At 36.3% G+C, this 21,805-nt stretch overlaps 1 protein-coding gene across 2 annotated transcripts; it reads left to right on the top strand.

The window, feature by feature from the left end:
• The first annotated feature begins 571 nt into the window (after positions 1-571).
• On the top strand, positions 572-21,660 carry cnot4a (CCR4-NOT transcription complex, subunit 4a). Of its 2 annotated transcripts, none has more exons than XM_087312149.1 (13): positions 572-792; positions 2,540-2,762; positions 8,946-9,143; positions 10,335-10,421; positions 11,514-11,615; positions 12,832-12,957; positions 13,053-13,174; positions 13,304-13,513; positions 13,620-13,677; positions 16,440-16,695; positions 16,778-17,209; positions 19,927-20,160; positions 20,243-21,660. In XM_087312149.1, exons 2-13 carry the CDS (start codon positions 2,589-2,591, stop codon positions 20,560-20,562), a joined length of 2,319 nt encoding a protein of 772 aa, XP_087168275.1. In that variant the 5' UTR covers positions 572-792; positions 2,540-2,588; the 3' UTR covers positions 20,563-21,660. The 2 variants fall into 2 exon arrangements, with proteins under 2 accessions (XP_087168275.1, XP_087168276.1); XM_087312150.1 differs by having other exon boundaries at positions 572-864.
• The last annotated feature ends 145 nt before the right edge of the window (positions 21,661-21,805 follow it).

The raw sequence follows: 21,805 nt of genomic DNA, 5'->3' as shown, positions 1-21,805 counted from the left end.
ACATTTTTCAATTTACGACCCATTGCACTCCACCTCTCAATCCTCTGACCTATGTATATTTAGTTATTGATATTTTTTTGTTACCTCTTTATTGTTACTATTATTTACATATATATTTAATTTGATAAAAACTTTGTTTTTCGTTGTTTTCTGTTACTTTATAATTTGTAAAAAAAAAAGAAAAATGTGTAGCCACGAGAAATGTACACTCTTAAGTGGAATCGTTGTACTGTATTTACTGCTACAATAAATAGATTTGAAAAAAATAATTAAAAATAAAAAGATACAAGAATTGATTATAAAACCAAGGTATTTTAAAAAAGAATATATATATATATATATATATATATATATATATATATATATATATATATATATATATATATATATATATATATATATATATGTTTTTTTTATAAAATCCTTCTTTTAATGAAAAATATTGTAACTCGTGTCAAGTAATGGTTTGATAACACTTTCTATCAGTTAGCGAACCAACAGTAACAAAAATAAACTTCATCTCCCATAATGCATTTCGCATCTTGCGCAAACTCAGTGAGAGGCGACTGTTACTGTATTCCCTCCTCATTTCAATGTAAGATGGTGGTAAGAATCTGCTACCTAAATAAACAGTAAAACTGAGTAGGAAAACATCTAATCAATACTGAACATCTGAGCTGTGGAATAGTGCTCAATCCAATTTATAAAACGGGTAAACCTGATCAGTTGAGAGGCAGAAACCCCCGCCTAAACTTGAGTGGAATTCCTGCAATACAGGACCAGCTAGTAGAAGTGAGTACCCTGCAAAACAACTGCTTTAATCGCGATCAGTGCACCCGAATGTAGCTACTTCAGCGGCTATAGGTGTGTATACATGTGTTAAGTCAGACTAACTCCATGGTTAAAACGTAAAACTCATGGTTTAAGTAAAGCGTGAAGTTAAATGTGGACAGGCGGTGGTTCCTCCTCTAGTCGCCGGGCCGATCAGTTAGGAGAGCTGCAGGCTTTAGTTGAGTGTAGGCCGCAAAATAAAAACGTCCTGAAAACACTCGTTGTTGACAAAATGTGTGTGAGGAAAGTCGATTTTGTTATTTCATAAGTTTTTAAAATTACTTGCGTCTTTAAGTTTGTGTGTTGTTGCTTGTGGAACAGTAAAACGAGTGTTTTATGCGTTGTGTTATGTGCCGCACGTCAGCTGAAGTCTGTCCCGGCTGTGGGAGGCTCCTGACCGGCTTTCAGCGCCAATGACGGGCTGCTAGACATGACTGTTGTGAGATGTCAATAATTGGGATTTGCGTATCGATCCATAGATATTAAAACAAGGATTTAATCCGCTTTATGTTTATTTAACGGTATTCTGAAGCAGAAATTGGCTCTATGGAGGACAACGATTATAAACAATCTTACTCAATGTGAGAGATTGGTGTGAAGTTTAATATACGATTTCGCTGAATTGAATATTTAAACACATGATTAAATGTTAGCTAAGATGTTTCTAAAAGGGTTTGTTGCGATACAAATGCCACTCATAAACAAAAAAGAGACTGAATAACGCTAGTGTTTTGTTCTGTAAAATGTAAAATTGCGTTTGTGTTGTGTGTAGAAACCTTTACTGTAGTTTATGCAGTTTGTATCTGTACATGACTGTGAGTACAATGTGAATCTAATGTGACCCAGTGGTTCTATTCTGCAAACTCCATACATCAGCATGTTTATAGACAGCTCAGCCTACTTGCTATAACGCTAGTAACGTAAATAGAATTAAATATTCACCTAAATAAAGAAAATTGCTTTAAAAGTACTCATCCTCAGGCCTTCCGAGATGCAAGTGACTTTTTGGTTTCCTCAGTAGATGATTTGAAACTGTGGATCTTGGTGGTTTAGACAATGCAAGTCAATGGCTACTGATAGTCAAACATTCATATACAGCAAAAAAAACAAAAACAAATGTAGCATCTGTGGCACCTTTATGTGACGTTTAGGACTTATGAAGTGAAATAACTATTCTGTTCAAGAAGCTGGGCATTATTTACAATATCATTTGTTGCCTTAATTCCACTGTTACAGGAAACTAGTTATGATAACTGTTTTCAAGGTATACTGCGGTTTGGAAAAATCAAGGTTTTAAAACCACCAAAATGTTCTGCCATACGGTTCCTGTGGTATACAGTATGTAAGATTTATTTATTTATTACTTAAGTTATTTATAAACAACAGTATCTCCAGCAGAAAAGGTATCCGAAGATGCCATTTAAATTGTAAAGAAACCAGTGTATTGTGTTTAAAGGTAAAAAAAAAAATGTTGTCTTTTACACAGATATTTAAAAAGAACATATTTTAGAGCAGTAACCACAATTTCATGAAACCATCATATTTCTATCTGAGGTTTTTATGCCGTCAGAATCTTACTGTATTTGTAAATTTATTCCCATCCCTTTATTCTAATGTGTGTTAGCTTGATGTTTTGTGCTTCTATGAGTTAACTGCTTGCTGTAATACAGTAAAGTGGAGTTATCTTTTGCCTTTGGGTTTTCATCAGCACCTTGGCCGACCTGCCAGAGACTTTTCCCAATTTGCCGTGTGATAGGATGTCCCGCAGTCCAGAGCTGAAAGAAGACCCCATGGAGTGCCCACTGTGCATGGAACCTCTGGAGATTGATGATGTCAACTTCTTCCCCTGCACCTGCGGCTACCAAATCTGCCGTTTCTGCTGGCATCGTATCCGCACAGATGAGAATGGCCTCTGCCCTGCTTGCAGAAAGGTAAGAAACTGTTTGAGTTTTTTTTTTTTTTATCATGAGTTTATAATGATTCTGCTGACTTCTGCTTGTGAAATGCATGTTGCTAGCCTTTGTCACTTATTTTATAATAATACTTTTTTATAATTATAAAGATTCTTTAAAGCTGCTTCTCAAAGCATAGTACATGAGAAAATCCTAGGACGCAATGTAGCTGCATTTATGCGATTATTAAAGTGAACAAATGTTAGACTAGAATCAAAGGTAACTTGAAGGTCCCTCGTTTTGGATTTAAAAAATATAACAAAAATGAAGTGATCAGCAGGTTGTAGTAGATTCTCAAATGGTGACAAATATTAAAGTATAAAGGGCCTAAAACTAAGCTCTGAAGGTTAATGAAAACTCAGAGTATGTTAACATTGAAATAAGAGAAACTCTGGGTTTTACGTTTCAAAGTGGCAGGTTAATCAAACTGGAGAAAGAAAGGCCTGTTTCTGAAAGAGAGGTAAGTTACTGTGGTAACTTACTCTGTGAACCTTACCTGGTCAGGAGCAGGTTTTATTCTCTAAACTCTTGAGTTTTTGTCGGTTTCCTTCCATTTTTTAAAGACAAAGCGGTATTTCTCACATTAGCCTTAGACATTCATTGCCTACATTTCAGTCACACAAAGAACAAATTTACGAGAATGGCTTGTCCTATTTTGGCTTTTAGATTCAATACCATAGTTTTAAGTATTACCGTTGATAATCCTGCAAAAAATAAATAATTACCTTAAATTCACTGTCCTTCGACAGGGAAATGTACTGCAACTTGATTAATGGGATTATCACTAATTCTAAAAACTATTTTTTTTAGTACTGCTTACATTCTAAATGTCATATCAACCAATACCACTTGATCAATAAAAAGGCAGACACACAAGTGCACATCTATTAAAACATTTATTTTTAACTTAAATTAAACATTTCCCCTAAACATTAAGTTGAGGTTATATGCATTCTTGTTTTGTCAGATTTGTTGTAGAAACTATGCTGGAGACAATTTTATGTAATTTAATGTAATTACATCTGGAATAGCTTTAAAATTACAGCCAATCCCCCACTTTTTTAATGAAAAGTCAATAAACGTCACACATTACATAATTTTTTAATCGAACTTTAAATATTTTAAATGTAAACTTACACATTAACTTAAGCATGTATGTTTTCCCATGCTAACGGTCTCTGTTTTACAAATGCGTTGGTGTTGCTTTTTATTTTTATTTTTTATAATATATAGTCATTTTGCTATACCTTATAAGTAGGGCCAGATGGAATCTGCGGACATTTTTTGCTATTTCTGCTTAATTATTTTGGGAGTATTATAACTAAAACCTTTAATATGTGAAATAAAAAATAATATCTTAAAATAATATATAATATAACTTTTATTTAATGTTTAAAATGCAAATCCAATTAGAATCACATAGCAAGTCTCTCATATAATATCTCTACTAAAAGACTACTAAAAAAATATTACTGTACAAACTGCATTGTGCAAAAATCAGATGAACATTTTCACATTAGTCAATTATATTACTGTAATTAATTTAAAAACCGAATAATTATAGATTTACACACTATTACTCAAATAAACAGAATTAATGATGAGCTAAAAATCTGCGGAAATCTGCAAAAAATCTGTGCGCACATTCCATGTGGACCTGCTTATAAGTTCAGCTGGGGAAAAAATGCTGATCTCTTTTTTTCAGATCCTGCCATGGTGACTCGTAATATCTATGCTCCTTTGATAATGCCTTTTTATAGTCACAATGTGTGTGCTTAACTCTGAATTAGTCTCCTCAGACTTGATTGACCTAACTCAGATCAGCTGTTCTGAAAACGAAAACTCTGAGTTTTTAATCTCTCGGTAAGTCAACTCAGAGTTGGAGTTTAAACTCTTGAGTTGGTTGAACCTCCTTACTGAAACAGGCCCCAGAACAAATCACATACCTATAACCACTAATAGAAATTAACTGGGAATAGTCAGTAAAATAGGATTTGAAGTTGTTCTTGACACACCAAAATCTATGTGTTATGTGTTTAATTGCGAGATCTAAAACAGTTGTTCTTAAATGTTGTTGTCCTAATATACTGAAAGAGAAATCAAAGAGTGAATTGTTTTGGTGTTTTTTCGAATTAGCCTTAAACAACGAGCACATAGAGGTTGTTTAAGGAGTTTGAAACTACTTGCCAAAGGCAAACGATGACAAGGAAACCTTTAGTGCTGTATTTTATTTGTTCAGTCTGTTGTGGTCACATGTCTGTGAGTAAAAATATCAACACAGAGAAGCTGCTGTCGTTGAAATTGAAGTGTAAAAAAAAACATTGACACTTTAGTCTGCCATGAATAAAAATGTTGTAACAGACTGCCCTGTCAAGTGTATGTGACTTAATATTTGTATAACAGTAGTGAATGTAAACACTGAACATATAAAAACAAATTTGGTGATGTTTATTTTATTCATTTTTTTTTTAAAGGAAAACATTTCTAAATTAGTAACAATTATATTAGGTTAGATTCAACTTTATCTTCAGTATAAATGTTCAAGGCAACGAAATGCAGTTTAGGTCTAACCAGGAGTTCAATAGCAGCAAGTGCAGGATATAGGGATAAGCTATAAAGTGCAACAAAAGACTTTTTTTTTGTTTTTTTTGTAGGTTTTAAAATATTTGATGTGTGTGCTAATTTTGTATGTGTGCGATTGTACGTAGCTCCGGAGCCAGTCCATCAAATGTGCGTTGGTGGCACTTTCGAGCCATTTTGCCACACTCTCTTCCGAAACCTATAACAACATAAATTTTCGCCACCGAAGAAGAATTCCGATAGGGCCCCTAATTATAGAAAGACCATGAGTAATATTTACAGTTGTATATACTAACAGATGTATGTACTATAAACATTATTTATGGGTTTTATTAACCTACATGTATATGTGCAGTAGGTATGTACAATTCAAGATCAATTACTGCAGTGAAGTGAAATGTATATGTACAATTTTAATTGTGCAAATATTAAATAGTGCAGTGATTATGTGATTATATAAAGGGCTGGGGGGATGGTGGGCAAAGAGTCAGTTATATATAATTTGGATTTTTCCATTTTTAATATTAGTTAACAAAAAACCTTAAAACTTAAAAGTCACCATCATCCACACACTCATGTTTTGTTCCAAACCAAAAAGACTTTTATTTATCTTTAAAACACACACACACACACACACACGCACGCACGCGCGCACAGACCATTTCAGTGTGGCAATGTCAGTGGCCAATGAACATTTCCTGCTTGTTGTCTTGTCAAACTATTTCATAACTCTAACAAGAGGCAAATCAATCATGACTTAACATAATCATTATTTATCGATATGTGGACCTTCTTGGATTTTCAGAAACTATGAAAAATAAAAATGTAAAAAAGGAAATACGTTAAGACCATTGTTATTGTTTATTTCCTCTAAAATGGTCTATATTTTTATGAAATTTGAGAGATTTACCTAGTGAAAAAAGTTTCACAAAGTAAAATAAATCCAAGTTTTCTGAAGAGGCATGACTGCTTTCTATGAACACATTTCATTTAATATTTATTCACATATAAGCACAGATTTGACCACATCCATGTAGCTCATAATATCTAGGGAATGAAAGCTCAAGCTTGTGCTTGATGAGCAAGTTGTACTTTATCATCAATTCTTACAATCTCTTTCTCAAAGTATCGATGAAAGAATGGATGTTTAAAGAAATGACAGGCATCTATGAAGTTCAGTGTTGCCCACTTAGCAACGTTGCCGCTAGATTTAGCGACTTTTCAGTCCCTGTTAGTGACTTTATTTCAAAACGGTGCCTAGTAATAAATCTAGAAACTTTTAGACAAATGTCCAGTGGGTATGAGGTGTAGTGTTTCTAGTACAGTCAGACCTTTTCTCTCCTCCTGTAGCTGTGCTGAGAGAGAATGAAATGTGACACAGACATGAATGACAATGACGATCATATATCTGCTCATTTGCTTTAAATTTAAAGAATATAATTTGACCATTTATTCTTCTGCACTTCTATTACTCACAATCACAGAGCTTTAGTGGCATACCAATTTCTGGTGAAATAGTCAAAATAGAAAGTCTGAGAGACTATACTGTGAATACACTGCATTGTATGAATATTGTTTTACTGCATTCAAATGATAATAAAATTAATCTCAAAATCATGTATATAATTTATAGTCCGAGTATAAATACCGCTTTATTAAACACATATAATTCTAACGAATACTAATTGAATGGGACAACGTCAATTATATGCAAATTTACGCATGACCTCATCCAGCAACTTTGAGGTACTTTTTGGGTGGAACTTAGCAACTTTCCATTAAAAATAGTTGCCAACAGTGCTCAAGTTTTATTACAAATATCTTAGGCCCCGTTTACTCAATAAATTAATTTAATAAATAAATTTAATGAATTTTAGTTTTAAAAATGCTTAAGTTTTGCTACAGTTACGCCTTCCGTTACACTACCTCAGAGTTTTCGGACCCCAAAAATTAAGCATTTTGGAAACGCTGAAGAAGCTGTTTTGGTATTAAAACTCTGCTGCTCTATGTCAGTGTGGATGCCGACATTTGAGTCACCTGATTGGGGATTTTTCTTAATGTCAGGTACATAAATTTAAGACTTGCATCCTTTCCTTGTAAGTTCAGACAAGTTTATAACAAAATGTGAGGACACATGGTCACGTGCGTTTTTAGCTGTGTAGTGTGGACGCAGAGGTTTTCAGAAACGCTAAGTATGCCGCCAGTGTGGACGTGGATTGTTTTAGTTTTAAAATTAAAATGTTTTGATGTAAACAATGCCTTTTTTTGCTTGAAAGATGTGTAAAAAGTTCATTTGAAATATTCAGTTAAAATGTTAGATTGCTGCTTAATGAACATCTCTTTCTTGATGCAAAATTTAGCGAATTGTCAATGTGGTTTTAAGCAATAAATTAAAATAAAATGTTCATTATACAAAATCAGTTATGTTCACTTCAAATGTTATCTAATTAGCAGCTTAAACCAGGTTATGCAATTATTAAATAATCCTTTATGGTTGTAGCTTGTCAGACCATACGAACATGACTTGTCATAATGAGACTGAATGACAATCAAGACTCTTCTGGACTTCAATGTCATCAATCCAAGACTCATTCAGTAAACCAAGCTCTGAAGTGATACCAATACTTGTTTGCTATATCTGTGCAGAATTTTGTAAAGTAGCTGTGGATTTATGTGGAATAGTTTTGGATAATAGGAGCTAAAAGCCTAGCACATAAAAACAAAAAATACAATCAAACTCAATTTAAAACCACTTATTTGGTAAACAGAGATTCAGCAGGTCAGTTTTTTTAGTTTATCCACTGAAAGTTTAATACATGTTTACATGTTTACATCCACTAAACGTATAGTTTGAAAGATGGAGTCAAAATCTGCAAATTTCTGAGCGTGCAGATTCTATGTGTGCCTAGTGATTCCTTATAGCAGGGGTGTCAAACTCAATTCCTGGAGGGCCGAAGCCCTGCACAGTTTAGTTCCAACCCTGCTCCAACACACTTACCTGTAGGTTTCAAACAAGCCTGAAGGACTCAATTAGTTTGATCAGGCGTGTTTAATTAGGGTTGGAACTAAACTGTGCAGAGCTGCGGCCCTTTTGGAACAGAGTTTGACACCTGTGCCTTATAGCAAACATAAACAATCTGTAGAATTTGTTATTGTACTCCTTATGTACCAGATTTAAAGCTTCAACATTTCCCTGAGAAGTTCTGTGCTTCTATTGAATTTTGATTTGATGCTCATCGTGAAAGATTTCACTGCAGGACAGTGTTAGAAATCTGAAAGACTTCCAGGAATTCATCAAAGGAAAATTTTGATCGCAATGACCAATAGTCAGCGATCAATGACCAAAGATCACCAATTTTAACCTAAAATTATAGGAATTGTTTTGGAATTTGTTTTTCCAAAATTCTGTTTAAAGCATTGTTATGCCACTTTCTTTTCATACTGTTCTTCCCAAGTCTAAAAGTGCTGTATATCATTTGACTAAATAGGAAAGTCTCAGCCTGAAAACTTGACCTATTTGCAGAGTTGTTTAAGCAGGAGGATAGGGTTCAGTTGAGGTAACCAGCTCTCTGTGTTCTGTAGCCTTACCCGGAGGATCCTGCAGTATACAAGCCACTGTCACAAGAGGAGATTCAGAGGATAAAGAACGAGAAGAAGCAGAAGCTGAACGAGAAGAAGCAGAAGGTGACGGAGAACCGCAAGCATCTGGCCAGCGTCCGTGTGGTGCAGCGGAACCTGGTGTTCGTTGTAGGGCTTTCTCAAAGGCTTGCTGATGCAGAGGTGACCACTCAAAAAACTTACTACTTACTTTTGTTTTTGCTATATAATGATGTTTACTCAAATGATTTCTAAGGTCTGTTTTTATTTGAATGTGTTTGAGAGTTATGTGAATGCAACTGAATGAAAAATGCACAGATATTTTGGATAATGAAAATGTTCTGTATTAATAGTTTCGAGGGGCTAAAGTCACTGACTAAATAGTGTAACATTTAATTAGTGCATTTCCACTGTCTTCCATTTTATTCACACATGATAATATTTTTTTCTTCTGGAAAAAAAATCTTACTTGTTTTAATTACGCAAGAATAAAAGCAGTTTTATTATACACTCACACGTATATGTAATACACACACATACAAAGAAACAAACTATACTAAATAATTTTGTTACAGATATTTAAATTTATTTATAATTTGTATAATATACATATATGTTTTATATCTAAATATAAAAAAAAATTAAATATCTGTATGCATGTATTTTTATGTACATAATAGCTATTATGTTTTGCCCAGCGCTATGTATGCAATGTAATATATTAAAAAAAGTTGAATTAATATTTTCCAAAAAAAGACAAATCATCAAATTTGTTTTATGAAGAACTGCCAAATAACAAATTACTTTTAATGAAGCCTATTATTATCAGCAAATTTGAATTTATTTGATTAAACAAACTTTTTTGCTGTTTTTCTTGCTATTTTCTTTTTGAATAAATTCTGATATGCAGATTTGATGCTAAGAAATGTTTTGCTATTATAAATGTTAATTACTGATTACAAATCCTGTTGTGTTGCTTACTTTTAGTGCAAATTAAAACCAGAATTAAATTTATTTAAATTTTTTATTTTTTTTTAAAACAAATTTAATGTTAATGAATAACTTTTCATGTCACTGTTTTAACAATAATACATTTAATCACTGTGTATGTTTATTAAAGTTACTAAACACCTAAATCATATCTGTAAATAGTGTCACTTTCTGTGGTAGGTAAAAAAGAATAGCTCAAAAATAGTGTTTTCATCAGTGAGTCGTTTGCGATTTGCTGAAAAATAGGAAATTCCCTCCCTCAGAGTGATTTCACACTTTGATTGTGTGATAAGTGGCCGAACCTCACCGTTGTGTCTGTTTTGTCATTCATGCAATAATTCACCTCCATAATCTCTCTCTCTCTCTCTCTTAATCGTTTCTTAGGTTCTAAAGCGTCCAGAGTATTTTGGCAAGTTTGGAAAAATTCATAAAGTGGTCATCAATAACAGCACGTCATATGCAGGTTCACAGGTAGGAAAAGCTCTCCTTTTTGCTAGCCTGATGCACACAACTCATTAAAGGAACCCTCCACTTTTTTGCTGATAGAGTTAAACATTTGAGTTTTACCACTGGCAGGAGTACTTTTAGCTTAGCATAAATCATTCATTCGAATTAGACCATTAGCATGCTAAAAAAACACTTGATAAATAAAAAAAAAAAAAAAGCTAAAGTCTTTTGTGTTAAAATGATGGGATTTTTTTGTTGTTGCTTTTTTCCTAGTCTGATATGGCTAGGAACTATACTCTCATTTTGACATAAAAAATCAAGTAACTTTTGGCTGCAAAATCTACCATGGCTGTAGCAGGTGAAGTAATGTTGTGATGTACTACTGAAAACTTAAGCTTTAAGTAGGAGATTTATCAAATTTGTGATTTTCACAACGGTCTAACCCGATTCAATGATTTATGCTAAGCTAAGCTAAAAGTTCTCCTACCAGATTCCGAGATTGGCTAAATAGATTAAAAAATGGTGAAATTCAACTGAGAGTTGAAAATTTATATGAAAAAAAAAAAAGTGAAGTGAAGTGTTCCTCGAAGACTTTCTCGAATTAAAATGGTTCTAAACTTTTCTGAATTTATTTTTTCTTTTGAACACTTGCCAGATATTCTGAAGAATGTTGGGGGAAAACAGCCATTGACTTGCATAGCATATGGAAGTGTCAATGGCTGTTTTATTCCAACATTCTTCAGTAAATCTTCATTTGTGTTTAAGAGAAAAAACAAATTTAAACGGGATTTGGAACAATCAAATGAGTTAAAAAAAACAAGAGTAAATGATGACAGAATAACATTTTGGGGGTTAAACTATTATCTTAAAGGCTGATTTATACTTCTGCATCAAGTGTATTTGTACGCTTCTCACGCATTTCCCTCACCGTGTTCAAGATAAGTAACTACACGTCAAAACAACATGTAGCGCAAGCTCTGTGATTGGTCGGCTTGGTATGCACTGTGGATCACGCTGATCACTCGATGCAAAAAAATAAACCAGCCTTTAGGCTACAGCAAAACAGTCGAGTTACGAAAACGTTTGTATTTTTTATTATTTTTTTTGTCTCCACAGGGTCCTAGTGCTAGTGCCTATGTAACTTACATTCGTTCAGAGGATGCCCTTAGAGCAATACAATGTGTAAACAATGTCATAGTGGACGGTAGAACGCTCAAGGTAAGTGCTAAGTCATCAGAATTTGATCTGTTTACACAGTATTTTCACGTCAGGGCTCCAGACAGCAAGTAAATGGATGTATTATGCAATTTTTGTTCATTTTGTTGGCGGTTTTAACTGGTGCTACTAGCAATGTGCCTTGTCTGTTGCATCTGTAAAACATTAAACATCTGAAGGAGAACAAAGCAGCAGTACTCGACTTGTTTGAACCAATTTTAAGCTAACTGCGAATGTTTAATTGCTGACTAATCTTGAGTTTACCACATGGTTCCAGTCACAAACCGCTAATGTCAGATTAAGATAATTTTTTTATATATATATATAAAAGGATTAAATTAGATTAAAAAAAGTTTGAAGTGAGATTAATGTCTATGACATTCTCCGCAGCACTGATGCAGAAAAACAAGAGAAGCCTTGTTTCAGACCACTATTGATCAACATTTACTATGGGTTGCTAGTAGCAGTGTAACTGTAAACATGATAATATGGTAGAAATGCAGGATATTCTATTATGTTATTATTATTTAGACATTTTAAATGTGTAGCAGAACACAACTGGAGTCTATTTGTTTTGATACATTTTTGGTTATTATTTTAGTGTAGTTATTTTAGTTTTAGGTTAAATAAAAAAATGTGAAATGTCTTGCCAGCTTAGCTACGTTATTATGTAAATACATAGCTAAATACATTATTCATTTTGAGTTAAAATGATTAAAAATATGTATAAATAAATTAAATTCATCTTTATTTCTATAGTGCTTTTATAATGTAGGTTGTGTCAAAGCAGCTTAACATAGAAGATCTAGTAAATTGAAACTGAGTCAGCCTAGTTTTCAGAGTTAAGAGTTGTGTGTGTGGTTATAAAAGGTTTTAGTCAACAATAATAGCCCTGATTTATACTTGACATTTTATTTTTATTTTAAATAAAAAAATACATTTAGAAACCATATAGACGCTACTTAAATCATGGTCATGTAGTTCTTTTGGTTGTCATGATCCACAAACGTAGAGATTGTTAAAATCTGCCCAATCTGTGCGAATTTACATCTGCATCCCACAATTCAAGCTCTCGATTCTGTCAAATTATTAATATTACACGATACATCTGTAGACATTATTCTGGAGCTCTGTTTATTATGTTAGTGATCAATATTTATTTGATCATTCTGTCACCTTTTGATGTTGATAGTCATTGTGTCTCTTGCTTTGTTTGAAGGCTTCATTAGGTACAACAAAGTACTGCAGCTACTTTCTTAAAAGCATGCAGTGTCCTAAACCAGACTGCATGTATTTACATGAACTTGGCGATGAGGCAGCTAGTTTTACAAAAGAAGAAATGCAGGTGAGGGTGCATGTTTACACCTGATAACTTCAAAGCAGAAATTGAATTTGTATGTCTGATTTTGTTGTTTAACTACTATGTATTGTTTTTGTCAGGCTGGGAAACATCAAGAATATGAACAAAAGTTACTCCAAGACCTTTACAAAGCAAACCCCACCTTTTTACTAACCTCAACATGTGGGGAGAAGTCAAAGAGCAAATCCAATTCCACTCAGCGGTGTGTTTTTGTTTTTTGTTTTTTCTTAATCTCACATGCTCAATTAGACACCCTTATTTTTCAGTTATTGTATTGTCTTAATGTTTAGCCTGATTATATTTTCTATCTTTCAAATGATTTCATTTCCAGGCCCAATAGCACCAATAAAGAAGGATGGCCCTCATTACAGAATTATGGGAAAATGGTGAACGGTTTAACCACAGAGCATCGTAAGTCTCCTCCTCTATTAGACTGCCTAACAGACTCCGATCACATGACTCCAGACGAACCAGACCTTGAACAGGGAACAGAGCAAAACACAGGCCTCCCACCCTTCCCATCAGCCTTAGAGCCTACCAGGTACAGCAATATCTGTTAACTTACAGCAAGTGACTCCTAATAATTATTTTTCTTTGTTGAATGTATAAGTGCATTGATGCATGCTTATCGCTCTGTTTCGTTTCAGTCCGATTGACAAACCATCAGAACCCATAAGTATAGGAAACGGGGAAAATATATCACAGGTAAGTGCTTAAAATGTTCAGTCTGTAAAGGTATGTTCTCACTTGTAGTTTGGTGTTTAGACTAGAATAAAATTGTTTACACTGTCATTTTTAAGGCTGAAGCTAAAGACACAAAACAAACAAAATTGCTTTCATGATGTATATTTTAGGATGGAAAATAAGATGCATCTAAAAATGCTAGGCTAAGGCCCAATCCCAATTCTATTTTTGTACGCCTACTTCTTGGCCCTTGAAACAGAGTGTGAAGGGAAAGGGCTTCCAAATTTACCCCTAATGCCTGGTTCACACTAGAGGATTTTAAGCCTGATTTGAGCCCGATTTGGAAGTTAACGAGCTCGCCGACAGATCGGGCTGTGATCGGGAAGAAATCTGCGGGTGAACGGCGCTCGCCGCTCTTTATGTGTGAACTACTAAACAACGCATCAACGAGGCTCGCTGACGCGTCGCCGACACCTCGCAGACGGTTATCCAACATTTAGCATGCTAAATATTCCGGAGCAGTCGGCCGACTCAACCCCACGTGTGGTCCGATGTAGTGACGAGCGGCAGCCAATGAGAGAGCATATCAGCATGAGCTGAATGCCTGTGTGCTCAGGAGCTCAGCAGAAACATCTGTGATTGGTCAGAATGGGCATCGGTGCACTCGCTTCATTCTGTGTATGGTGTTAACGCAGACATGAGGGTAGGCTATATTAACAGTGGAACTAGAATTCTGTAACTATTAGAATTATACTGCTCATTCTGACTGTTCTCATATAAAACGCCATACTGTCACAACATATTTACATTCAAAGCTATTATTGAGATATTAAAATTAAGCTTTCAATGTCTGGCATCATATTTAATGACACCATTACCCTAAAAATATCATTTTTTTTGCTAATACAGCCTTTAAATATTTAGTTAAGATACTAAAACACTTAAAGGTCTTGGCTTTCATTTTCACTTTCAAACAGGAGCTATTTCACGCCACAGAATATGCTGTTTTGAAAGATATCTGAAGTAAATTATTGTTTTTGCCATCAGAAAGTTTTGTTTATGTTAGCAGGAAGTTGCTAGGCAAAAAAAATGCACACATATTTAAAGTCACAGTGAAAAGTATCAGACATGCATGCAGTCATTTTGACCAATATGGCAATTTAAGGCAGAAATGCTCAGTTTTGTAATAAAAAAAATAACAATGTCAGAAAGAAATACACTGATAGTTAGAAAGTGGCAGGGTGTTATTTGTTAGTTTTATTTCAAAGAGTTATACAATTACAAAAATTAAAAACTCTCTGTGTATCTATCCACTTGAATCTTGCAGATGAGTGATTAATCCGCTCATAAATCAGCTGATTTGACGATGTTTTTAAATGCTTTCTCCAAAGCTTGAAATGCTGTCAGTGATGTAATCAGCACACAAGCAGCCAATAGTGTTCAGCTTTTTCTGACGACTCCTCCCTCAAAATTTCATTGGCTGTGGTTTGGTAGCTTGAATGAGCTGTTGGGGAATGAGTTGTTGTCAGATCATGTAGTGTGTGACCCCCCTCTTGTGGATCATTCACAGAGTGTTGCGTAGTGTGAACACCACAGAGATTAAAAGACACAAAGTCAAGTCATGTATTGTGAACGGCACAGCGATCTGCTGATGTTTAAAATCCTGTAGTGTGAACTAGGCTTAAGAAATGGGACAGCACTACAACACCAGCACACATCATCATATGCGATCGCGATCTCTTGCTTCATATGAGATCAGACGATCACGACTGCTGTAGTTATTCCAGTTGCACTATTTTTTTGTATTTATCTTCAGGAAATCAATTTAATTTAAACCCTGGCCATATTTATCTATGTAAACACACTAAAAATAACAAAAACATTATAGCAGAAACTGTAAAAAGCTTATTCTCAGCCACTAGACTTTTCTGACAGAGTATTCGAGTGTCATCGAGTGACATATGTGAAAGTATGTTGTGAGACTACTATACAGGAGTTATTATTATGGATTATAGATGGCCAACTTTAGTGTTTTATTTCAGCTGTTTTTTTAAGCATAATGGTAAAACACGAATGTGGTTATGAATGTATTAAAACATATGCTTGTTTGTTGTAAAATTTCGTAATAATAACAAGAAATACTAATTTCCACATCGCCATGCTGCCGTTGCAGCTGGTGTATTCTGGGGAATTTTCTCACTCCTTGGTTTCGATTGTGGTCCTGAAAAATCTCAGCTTAAAGGGCTATCTAGTTCTTCCCCTTAGCGCTACGCCTTTAAGCTAAAGAGAATTGGGACAGCCCTACCCCTTCACATGAATGTGCAAAATGAGAGCTTTGGATTTGAATTGGGATTGAGCCTAAATGTGTTTGCTGTATGTCTATAATTTTGACTTCTGGTAGGTGTATAAAATGTGAAGAAGTCAAAACAGCCCAAGCTAAAATCTGTATTGATCTGTAACTTGTGACCTTGTGTAATGTGAACCATGAAATTTGTGATCCGTTACACAATTACTTGTGACTAAAACAAGTCATTTTACTTTGCAATGTGCTGCGTTCAAATTTGTGAAACTGCACGCATGTTTGTATGAATACAAACTGAGACTTATCTTTTCAGAGCTTTCAGTCCACTTGCTTGGTGTTTGAATGGATTTTACACTTATTCAAATTAACTACACTAACAGCAATCCCACCAGTTGAACCACACCTACTAAGTGTGATCACACCTTGAATTAGTTCTTATGCATTTTTTTAATGATCTGTCTGTCTGTATTTGATTTGATAGACATCCAGTAGCGATTCCCCTTCTCCTCCACCTGGCCTTACTAAACCCAGCCTCGTCGTGCCCATCAGTGTGGCTGAACTCACAGCACGGTCACCCTTTGAGGGGGCTGCAGCAGAGTCTCAATCTCTTTTCTCAGACAACAGCAATTTCAGACATCCCAACCCCATCCCCAGCGGCCTGCCCCCCTTTTCCAATTCACCACAGGGAGCCTCCGATTGGCCCATGACTCCAGAACCACAGAGCCTTTTCACCTCAGGTAGGCACATTTGGAATTGAATTTTGAACCAATAAGATTTCAGTATGTGGAAAAACCCACCGACCTTTCTTCTTTGTTGCAGAAACTATCCCTGTGTCGTCCTCAACTGATTGGCAGGCAGCCTTTGGTTTTGGCTCCTCAGCCAAGCAGCAGCAGCAGGACGATGATCTTGGCTTTGACCCATTTGACGTCACACGGAAGGCTCTGGCCGACCTCATAGAGAAAGAGCTGTCAGTCCAGGAGCATTCCCCCCTCTCCCCCAACCCCTCCTCTCATCAGACCGGCCTCCCCAATGGCCAACAGCGCTTTCCTCATCTCCAGCACAGAGGCCTCTATAACTCCTTCAGTCTACCCCAACACATGGCCGCACGTCACCCCTGGATGGGCATTCCTACCCGCAATAACCTCACACACTTAAACCACACGGCCACCGCAGCTGCACACAGCCATTTCTTAGACCTGAGCATGCCAGCCCAGCACCACAGCACCGGTCTTGGGGGGATTCCTATATCAGGTTAGGGGATGCATCTGTCTTGTACTCTCCAGTTTGTTGTGAAACACCTGTGTGGATCCTAAAACACCTGGTCTGTTGTAGTCTAGTGATACAAATATCAACCCTGTTTCTCAAACATTAAGTTACTTGAAATACATTGAAGCTGCCATAAAATCAAAACAAACCACCTCTCATAAATTTTCCAAATATGAACGTGTCTTAGAAAATGACTAATTGTCTTCAGAAAATTGTCAATGCCATTTTCATTTAGTCTTTTCTATTTATCATAAACCAACATTTGAGACGTCTTTGATTGCTTCTTTGATTACAGTCGTTACCGGAGAAAGCAATATTTGGCTTCTGAAGTGGCTCCTGTTGGCCGAGCACACCGACCGCACTATTTGGTTATGAATATGTAAGGCACACCACATTGCCTTTTTGTTGGTTTTAAAAGAGCAGTGTGTTGTGCATTTTATGTTGCTAGGCAACTACTGTATCAGTGGTCTTGGTGGTGGACGTTGGGTGTTTTTTCTAGCAAGAGTTGACCTTCCAGGCACACAGAGCGCTTTAAGTTGCTAGGCAATGACTGAATCAGTGGAGTATTGTGCACTAGTGTTGCTGTTGATATTGTTATAATTGTAATATTTAATAATATTGTAGAAATTCAAGATTTGTGAGTCATACAGCACCGGTTTACTTAAAACAGCTGCCACAAGTCTCTCCTCCATCTTCAAAATTCTCTGTAGTTGTCTTGACAACACAAAACACTGCAGGCACCTCAATAGAGACCCCGCCTCTGCTTTCATTTGATTGGAGAATGAAAAAGATGCGACTGATGTAACCGCATTTTCTACTCAGTAACTTTTTCCAACTTTGAGTGCACAGCGCGCAACAGCAAAAACTCAAGGCACAGCAGGCAGTTAAAACGCAAGTTGCGCAGGGTACATAAGATGGCCGTTAATTAATCATTCAAAAAAGGTGCCTCTCAATGCAATAAGCGCGTTCGGTGTGATCGGCTCCATACAGTGTACAAAACGTTGCTGTTAATAGAAAAAAAAAAAAAAGTTTTAAAAAGTGTCTCTAACTGCAGAAAAATATGTTCAGTGTGATTGAAGCCTAAATCTGCAATTATAATTCGCCTTTCTGATGTTATCATTCAGAATAACAAAAAAAAAAAGCCTTTTATTTGTTATTTTTCATCATTATTTGCACTTGAATAAATATTAGATTAGGGCTTTTTTGCTTAAAATGAAGATCATGGTTTTCTCTTGTATCTGTAAATGTAAAATAAAGGTTAATATGAGTTGGCTATTATTATTAATTCTCAAATATTTAGTAAAACAACAGTAATATTACATTATTACTATGTGTAGGTTTAATGTTGGTTAAAATGCTACATTTTTTTTATAGACTTGGAATGGTGGACTTGACTAGACCTTAAATTTATCCTGGTCCTTAATTTACAGTAAAATGATGACTAAAGGCGAGGCAGTGGCACAGTAGGTAGTGCTGTCGCCTCATAGCAAGAAGGTTGCTGGTTCGAACTTCAGCTCAGTTGGTGTTTCTGTGTGGAGTTTGCATGTTCTCCCTGCCTTCGCGTGGGTTTCCTTCGGGTGCTCCGGTTTCCCCCACAATCCAAAGACATGTGGTACAGGTGAATTGGGTAGGCTAAAATGTCTGTAGCGTATGAGTGTGTGTGAATGTGTGTGTGTGGATGTTTCCCAGAGATGGGTTGCGGCTGGAAGGGCATCCGCTGCGTAAAAACTTGCTGGATAAGTTGGCGGTTCATTCCGCTGTGGCGACCCCGGATTAATAAAGGGACTAAGCCGACAAGAAAATGACTAAATGAATGACGACTAAATACAACTATTTATAATTCTGAAGTTGAATTACTGTGTTTAAGACATGTGTATGTATTTTGTCATTGACAACATTATTAGACCATTTTGTTCCACTGGTAAAATCAGACATTCGTCATTATCAGATTCCCTCTTGCATTAAGATCAACATTATATAGACTAGAATAGTTATACTGACACTTTTAAACATTTTTTGTCATGCACAACACTTTGTCTTTGTTATGAAAGAAAAACAACATCAAATGTTTATTGTAATCATAACTCTAAAATGTGATATGATCATTTAAATGATGTACATGCCGGTTTTACTTTTACTGTCGAGTGCTGCCTCCATCACGGAAAAAAGCATACATGCGAATCATATTTCCTGCGCGGTTCCCAAATGATCACTCTGCAACAAACTCAGTTATTCACAGCCTATGTAGGTTCTGTTTACTAAACTAGACATTCGCGACCGCGCTTTTGTCCTCTCGGTTGTAAACAAAATATGTGTCAGCTCATGTGTGATTTCGCAGCCTCGAATACATCATTACATTAAGACAGAAATTACATGTAGGGTGAATTTAACCTTATAAAAACAGCATGTGACACTTTTAACACCATTTGGAGGTGTCCATGTTGCTGAGTAATGTTTATAAAACAATATGAAAACTTGTGTGTCCGCCTGTATGCTTCTCTCCTAACCTGATATATAATTGGTTGAATGTAGAAAAGTTTCATTAACGTCGCATGTAGGGTCGAAGCGAGATTGCGATCTTTTTTTTTGATTAATTGTGCAGCTCTAGATTAGATTGGAAAAAGCAGATGATTTTCAAATGCCAGTTTCTTTTAGGCATGGTGTAAAGGTACAAGATATTAAACTCAAATGTGCTCTTCTAGAAAACAACGGCTCTGTGGAAAGCATTAATGTGAAAGAGTGGCAGGATGGACTACGTGCACTCCTACCAAATATCAACATCAACTTCGGAGGCCTCCCGAACTCTACCTCTTCCTCGTCCTCTTCCTCCACTTCCAGTGTGAATCACATCGGGGTGCCAATAGGCTCGGCTGGAATCTCGCACAGCCTCAGTTGGGACAGTACGGCCAGTTGGATGGACCCCGCCATCATCACAGGTGCGGTTTGTTTTATAAACCCTCATAGTCAACCTTCACCCAGTCATTCAGGTACTCATTCATGTCTGTTTTCAATCTCCAGGTATTCCGGCATCCACAGGGAACAGTTTGGACTGTCTCCAGGATGACAATCCCCCACACTGGCTCAAGTCTCTGCAGGCACTCACAGAGATGGACGGCCCACCCAGTTCCAGCGCACTTCCACAGCCCCCACACACTGGTCTCCTAGACGCGGCGGCCCACCTCTCCTTACACAGAGCAGCCTGGGCTCCTTACCTCCCTCCTCCCACACTCACCCCAAATCAGTTCCACTCTCCACCTCCAGGCTTTCAGACAGCCTTCAGACCCCAAGCGCAGACGGCCACAGACATCCTACAGAGTGCCGGCATTGACCGTCACTAAAGACAACACTTGATTTAACTGCATCACAAACATGAAACTGCAAATATACCCCTTCCATTAATAACGTAACATAAGCTCTTCTCTTTCTACCCTTTCCCTCTCCATCCCTTTCCCCATCAGGATTAGTTTGTCTGTCAGTTTTTTTTTTGAAGGCACACATACGTTTCTGTACGACGAGCACCATCAGTGCTGGGTAATGATTACAATGAAGATGCCTGGGAGATTCAGACAGACACTGAGGGTCCTTATACATGCATCTTTACACATGATTCTGAGGGGGACTAAAGTGTCTGACACTGAAATGTGCAGAGAAAACCATGAGCAGCACTGATGTGACACGCGACTAATAATGGCTAAACGGAATATGCCTAAACAAATAATGCTTCTGATTGGCATCACTTCTTCATCCAAGGTACAGACTAATTTATACTGTGAATTTTTACACTTCCTGAATGTTAGGTCTCACCATCAGGTAAGATGTTTGAGAGGTCAATCCTCCTTGGAAAGAACTCCATTAATCAGAGTTCCTTCTTAATCTTAAAGAGGAGCTCTTTTGGATTCAGGGCTTTGTCTAAAGCATCTTTGGGTTAGTATGGTGATGTGAGGCTTGACAAGCCGCTTCAGGATGACTATGCTAATCTCATTCCTTTAAAGAGAGGGACAGCAAGACCACTGTGGAAGTGTTTATTGGCTTGCCGATAAAATAAGCCATTCATACAAGGTATGAATCAGGAATTGGGTCTGGAACCTTGGGAAGGATGGTGATGGTAATAAGAAGAAGTGTCAAGGCATGATTGCAGAAAACGAGTGTCAAAAACGTGACGGCAAACACACACACACACACTAACATGCCGCCATTCCAAGGCCTACAATTAATTTCTACTCTATTTTCTTTCTCATCTGTGTGGCCATACTTAACAGTATTTATCAAACGCAATCACTCATTCATTCAGGAAGAAAAACAAATCAATGTAGACCAACATTTGGGTTTAACATGCTGCTGAGATCATACAAAATAAAAGCGCTAAAAGAAAAAAATTGACCCCTTTTCTGCTGGTCTGGAACAATGAAATCTTAAATAAACATAAGTATTCAGTGCCTCTGTTTGATTCTCTTTTGTTTTTCTCAACATGTGTAGGACACCAGGATCGTTTTCTTACATGAGGCTTTTTATTGTCCAATGATGAACTTATTGACATTAAAAACAACTACAGCACTTAATGAAATTCATGGTACTTGTACA

This window comes from Danio rerio, chromosome 25 (genome assembly GCF_052040795.2).
Source record: "Danio rerio strain M-AB ecotype USA chromosome 25, GRCz13ab, whole genome shotgun sequence".
NCBI classification, from domain to species: Eukaryota; Metazoa; Chordata; class Actinopteri; order Cypriniformes; family Danionidae; genus Danio; species Danio rerio.
This window is presented reverse-complemented; position numbering and strand designations above follow the sequence as displayed.

Bases quoted from the DNA above. Each gene is read 5' to 3' on its own strand.
- cnot4a (XM_087312149.1), top strand. From the start codon at position 2,589: ATGTCCCGCAGTCCAGAGCTGAAAGAAGACCCCATGGAGTGCCCACTG. The intron at 12,958-13,052 runs GTGAGGGTGCAT...TGTTTTTGTCAG, and splicing joins TTACAAAAGAAGAAATGCAG to GCTGGGAAACATCAAGAATA. The intron at 20,161-20,242 runs GTGCGGTTTGTT...TTCAATCTCCAG, and splicing joins GGACCCCGCCATCATCACAG to GTATTCCGGCATCCACAGGG.